Raw genomic sequence first — 5,667 nt, 5'->3', positions numbered from 1 at the left:
AGAAAAAGATCCATAAAGAGAAAATAAGATTTTCTTACGACATGCACGTCGTATCATTGCTTTGTGTAATTTCCCTTTGTTGTTGCTGTTTTATTTTCTTTTTTTTTATTCTGAGACGGTAAATATGTGGTTTTCTCCTTTACGTTATGGTTACGGTTGGCGAGTACGTCTCTCCGTGCGTATGTGCGTTGCTGGGCCTTGCATGCGTCACACGGAGGGGCCACGGAGAGAAGATGGGGGCCGTGGGAGTGGCAAGGCCATCAAAGCTGCGATGCTGAGGGGGGGGGGAGGACAGCGACCACACTGAAGCATAAAAGAGCGAAGGAGGCACCTTGCCGCTCTGTGGCTTCGTGCAACCACCTCACCCAGTAAAGGAGAAGAGAACAAGAGGGAAGGCAGGGAGGGATGAGGAAAACACAAAAGAAAAAAAAAGTATTGGAAGGAAACGCGTGAGGCATGTAGCATAAATGTCTCATGCACGTTTATTTGCCACGTTTTTTTTTTTTTTTCGTTCTGTTGCGTTTTGTCGTTTGTGTTGCTTATTTCTATTTCTGTTTTGTTTTTCTTTCTTTTTCTTGCGTTTTTTTTTTTTTTTTTTTTTTTTTTCGTGCCGGTGGTGGTGGATTGCCACCTATGTATGAAGTGTTTTTCTATCACTCTTTCTTTTCTTCTTTCTCTCTCTCTCTCTCTGTGCATCTGCTTGGGCGGGTGTGACGCGATGCCTTGTCGTCTCCGCGCGGTGGGCGTAAGGCAGAAGAAAAAAAAAGGGGGGGGGAGGGAAGAGAGGGGGAAATACGTGTGTATTTGCCTCACCAAAAATTTCTAAAGGGAATATATATTTATATATATGTTGTTTTCTTCTTTTGTCCACGTATATATTTTTTGATGTTTTTTTCTTTCTTTTTTTTTTTTTTTCATGTATCTTCCTGCTCATACCTGTACATGCATTGTTACACGTCTGCCAACAAATCAATGTGGTGCGAGGGCATCAATTTGGAAGTCACTACAAGATTGTAGCGTGGAGGGAAAGAGGGAGAAAAGGGGGGGGAGGAAAGGAGTTTTTTTTTTTTTAATTATGCCGCTTCTTTCCACCACACGCCTCGTGCCCGCATAGGGGGAGGGGTTGTACAGCTACGTTGCACGTGTGGACATTATTATTAGGATAACTATTTGGTATTACTATTTAGTAGTCTCAATACATCTTGCTGAGGACGGCTAGTATACGCCGAAAGGTGCGGAAGTGAAGGAAAACCTACCCCCCACATCACCCCACCCCACCACCACCACCACCACCACCTCACCCTACTTTGACATTGTTGGCGTGTATGCACTGCAAATGCGTAAGTGTAGAAAAAAAAACGCCATTAAACAAAACAAAAACGAGTAATGCAGCATGTTTTGTCCTCGTTTTGTTGTTGTTGGGTTAGGGTTGTGTATTTTTGTGGCTGAGTCTCTGGGCGAAAGGGGTCGTTGTTGTTATTCGTATTGTTTGCTTGTGTGTGTGTTTTCCGTTATTCCTTTCCTTCCTTCCTTCCTTCCTTCTTGTTTTTTTTGTTTTTTTTTTGGCTATTAGGGGGTCTTGAGAGGAGGTACGCAAACCGATGTGACTTGGTATGTAATTACTTGTCTTGTCTTCTTTGTTGTTTTTGTTTTTGTTTTTGTTTTCCGTTCATCCTGTGTTGTGTCCTCCCTATTCTCTATTGCATGAGTATTGCTTGTGAGTTGCTTGTTTTTCTTCTTTGCCTTGTGCGTGTGGGGAGGGAGCGCATTGAACCCAAACTGTCACCACTCATTGCTTGTGCTCTCTCCATCTCCACTCTCTTTTTGTTATGCCGGAAGGGGTGGGGAAGGGGCAATACTTTTGCCAGGCGAACATTTTATTTTGGTTATTTATTTATTTTTTGATTTGGCTCTGCTGCCTCTCCCTTTGCACGCCTTCGCGCAGTCCCACTCCTGCTGCTGCTGCTGACTCTTTCTTTCTTTCTCTCTCTCTCCCCCTATTTCGCTTTCGTGGCTGTATAACGTGCAACGGGGAAAAGGAAAACAGAACGAATATCGTCGGAGAGAGGTGCTACTGTGAGTGTGTGTGCGCGTTGAATCCCGAGAGCAGAACAACAGTATCATCACACGCGTACATTCACACATCCACAGTCCACGGCTTTGCCGTCTCTGAGATCGTGTCTGCACCGGGAACGTTAAGCGACCAGCGCAAAGGCAGGGCAAAGAGGGACCTACGATAGGCCGGCTGGAAAAGGAAGTGGCGTTGTGGCCTGGTTGACTCCGATAGACTAACGGAGCAGCAGACTATACTCAAAGGACAAGGGAGGAAAAGGGAGAAGGACGACAACTGCAACACAAAATCGAAGGAAAAGGAGGGGAAGCAACAATTCCGTCAGCAAAGAAAATAGGGAAAAGTGGCGGCTCAGCGAATCGGTAAAGCGGCAGCAAACGCGGTACCAGAATCAAAGAACCGAAAAGAGGCAGCAGGTGTGGATATACAGAATATTTATCAGGCGGACCATTGCATCCACGAGAGCGAGAAGAAGAAGGGAAGGAAGCAAATAAAAAAAAAAAAAAAAGAGGGACGTCTAACTGTGAGGGCAGGGGAGGGCCGGATAACAGAATACAAGCCATCGCAGGTGTTTGAGAGGAGCAGACGCGGAGAAAGGCAGGGACATTATCAACAAAGTAATGGGCGCTTTACCGTCTCGTGAGTCGACGACGCTGTATTCCTACTTCAGAGGTACTTATGAGATTGGACTGATTCCACTAACAAAAGCCTTTTTTGGTGTTCCAGCGGCTGAAAACAACCATGGCGGGGAAAAAATAAGTGAGGAGGAGGGGTTGCAGGTTGGGGCTGGTCGCCAGCAGGAAGCTCATGCCTCCCAGGCGACATTGACAGCCTCTCATATTGCCGGTGTAAAGGAGCTCCGACGTCAATTTGTAATTATGCGCGGCGATCCAGCCATTTTGTACGCTAGTGCCCGTGGGAAAGCATATACGTTGTGGCCAGAGCTTCTTGCCGACACCTTTACTGAGGAAGATCTAGATGTATTCTTGGAGGCGGTTGAGGAGGGGCTCTATGACAGCGATGCAGAAATGATTGCGGACACTCAAAGTCCCCTTATCCCGCTTCCATGTGCCCTTTGCCTCGTTTGCAAGGACGGACAGGAACGCTCCGGGTGCTTCTTTTGGCACGGCCGCAGTATCGTTGTCATTGGGTACTTTGCTTGCTTTACGGCAAACCTATGTAAGGCATTTAAAGTGTCAAAACGAAACCCTGCAGAGGAACCAAGCATACCTATGAATATCAACACTGGCTCAGGTCATCGTTCTTCTTTTAATTCTGACAATGTATCGCTCTTCTTAAATGCCGGTGTACTTGCCTCTGCCGGAGACCGCACACTCGAACGTGTTCTCCTTCTGGCTGCTGTAATGATGCGAAACCAGTACCTGAACGCATTTTTTCGTGCTCGTAGTTCAGAACCCTCCTTAATTGCTAGGGATGAATTTCAGGACATATTTAACTCTGAATCCGGAGTCTTCTCGTTCTCCCCCTACGATGGGTTATTTTTTGAGGCTGCGACACGCAATAAAAGCGCCGTCGATGCACAAGTCCGAGAAGAAGCTTTAAAAATGCTGCAGCAACGACTAGAGCGTCTCACCTTGTACGTTGAGGCGGCAGTTGACAATTACTCTTCGTTGAAGTCTTTAACTGAAAATGTCGCCTTCTTGCAGTGTCAGACAAATTTAGGCCCAGGTTTGTGTGCGATAGAACTACCACGAGTTGTGCTTGATGGATTTGAATCCACGGCAATAAGTGAATACGATCACAAGCCTAATGCTGAGGGAGAGCAGGAGGATCCAGCGACATGCCCTAATGAAGCATTGCACATTGCTGCCCCCGCAGCAGTGGGGCACACAGAAAAAGATGGGGAGGCGAATAATGTTCGAATGTATGCTAACACGCCCGAACCACTACAGGTTAGGGAGAGCAACAAGAATGCAGTATTGGACAAAGATGCTCCTGTGGAGTTTGTCCGGGTTTGTTTTGGGTCAAAGTATGTGGTGAAGGCCACCATGTGGGTATCCAGCCTCCTTAGTTCACCTACGAAACTTGTTGGGGGAGGCTGGGTCCAGTACAAGCTTAAGGATGAAAGTGAGGAACTGCGGCAAATGTTACATGGAAAAGATTCTATTGTGGCTAGTTGGAGGGAAAAGTGCAAAGATGTTGCTAATAGTTATATGGGCGAGGCGACTTTGCCGTTGCTTCGGCATGTAAAGGCACTTCGAGACGAGGTGGAGAGAGCACGTGGGATTTCTCTCAATTTATGGCCAGTTAACAAATTGATTCAAACTCGGGAGGGTCGTACGTGTGCGCTTCACCACACCTCTTTTGGTACGATGCTTATTGGCATTCGTGGCCGGCGAGATGTGGATAATTCTCGGAATTCAGAAAAGAAAAAAGGATCTGGTCGAGAGAGGATGGGTCATGCGTCTGGCAATGAGGTTTCCTCTTACTCCACCGGGATGTGTACTTCCCGAAGTCGTACTGGTAGTTATAACCATGTCTCCGCTCAAGCTCAGAGCGCGGAACACATTCCCACTTCGGGCAGCATGCACCTTGAAGCCTTGTCTAATTTGTCTCCCATAATGAATACAAGGACTATGGGAGGAGTCGCACCTGGTCCGGTGTATGGGGCTGCTCCTGGGAGTATTATTGCTTCTTTCCCCTTTATGCCGGAGACGCAGATGCCCCCTAGCGTTTCCTTTCAACCTGGCATAATGCCAACTACCATGATGGTTCCTTTTTTGGCAAATGGTATGGGAGATACGTCATTTGCAGAGCGAAAAGAGCAAACCTCCATGGTGGTACCCCCACCGATTTTTCATACTCTTCCTTTTCCCACGGCACCAATGGAAACACGAGGAGAGGCCGTGGCGGGAACGTTCAGCAACGCCAACAACGTCAGTAATGGCGATGACAAGAGTGCCAATCCGGGTGTGTCCTCCTCGACGAATTTTGTGGCAGCCGACGCGGTGATGCCAGCACCACCGTATCCCTTTCCCGTTCGAAATTTCGCCGGAACACCACCCGGTGGAGCGTTTCCTCCCGCACACGTAAGTATACCTCAACCGCAACCGCAACCGCAACCGCAACCGCAGCAGCAGCAGCAGCAGCAATTTATGCTGCTTCAACAAGGCCCCGGTGGGGTTCATGTTTTTGTTCCTATTACTTCGGCACCGCAGCAGTCGCCGCCTCTACCACCGTATGGGTTTCCTTACGGTGGTAATGTTGGCTCCTCCCAGGTTGTGATGGCCTCCCCGCAGCCCCTTCTTCGCGAGTCATATTTGTCTCCGTCCCAGCTAGTCGGTGTCTCTGCCGTCGCGGCCGCCAGCATTTCTGGTAAAAACCCGCCTCCTAATTATTTTTACTACGTCTCTACACCATAGATATTTGTGGATAGAGCGTTACAGGTTCATGTTGTATGACTGAACCGGTCATTTGGACGTGGTCCTACCCTTTTCCATTCTCTTATTTTTCATCCTCTCAGTTTGTTTATTTACCACTATTTTTTTTTTTCTTTTCCTTCTCCCTTCTTCTTTTTTTGGTATTTCTCTGTTGTCGTTGTTATTGTTGTTTTGTTTATTTGGGAGTGGTGGGAA

At 47.5% G+C, this 5,667-nt stretch overlaps 1 protein-coding gene across 1 annotated transcript, besides 10 other annotated features; it reads left to right on the top strand.

Moving 5' to 3' along the window:
* Positions 1 to 494: 494 nt before the first annotated feature.
* Positions 495 to 606: a sequence feature (A-rich).
* A 43-nt stretch (positions 607 to 649) lies between these two features.
* Positions 650 to 690: a sequence feature (GA-rich).
* A 188-nt stretch (positions 691 to 878) lies between these two features.
* Positions 879 to 915: a microsatellite.
* A 350-nt stretch (positions 916 to 1,265) lies between these two features.
* Positions 1,266 to 1,297: a microsatellite.
* A 242-nt stretch (positions 1,298 to 1,539) lies between these two features.
* Positions 1,540 to 1,564: a microsatellite.
* Positions 1,565 to 1,640: 76 nt separating this feature from the next.
* Positions 1,641 to 1,665: a microsatellite.
* Positions 1,666 to 1,876: 211 nt separating this feature from the next.
* Positions 1,877 to 1,908: a sequence feature (A-rich).
* Positions 1,909 to 1,969: 61 nt separating this feature from the next.
* Positions 1,970 to 2,010: a sequence feature (GA-rich).
* Positions 2,011 to 2,559: 549 nt separating this feature from the next.
* Positions 2,560 to 2,579: a microsatellite.
* A 112-nt stretch (positions 2,580 to 2,691) lies between these two features.
* On the top strand, positions 2,692 to 5,454 carry TraAM80_04394 (uncharacterized protein; the record flags this gene model as incomplete). The annotated part of the gene is made up of 1 exon (XM_029381325.1): positions 2,692 to 5,454. One exon carries the CDS (start codon positions 2,692 to 2,694, stop codon positions 5,452 to 5,454), a length of 2,763 nt encoding a protein of 920 aa, XP_029238818.1.
* Positions 5,455 to 5,573: 119 nt separating this feature from the next.
* Positions 5,574 to 5,653: a sequence feature (A-rich).
* Between the last annotated feature and the right edge of the window lie 14 nt (positions 5,654 to 5,667).

Source organism: Trypanosoma rangeli, assembly GCF_003719475.1.
Source record: "Trypanosoma rangeli strain AM80 chromosome Unknown Tra_15.4_contig_00128, whole genome shotgun sequence".
NCBI lineage: Eukaryota > Euglenozoa > Kinetoplastea > Trypanosomatida > Trypanosomatidae > Trypanosoma > Trypanosoma rangeli.
Note: the sequence above shows the minus strand (reverse complement) of the source record. Positions and strands in the feature narration are given on the sequence as shown.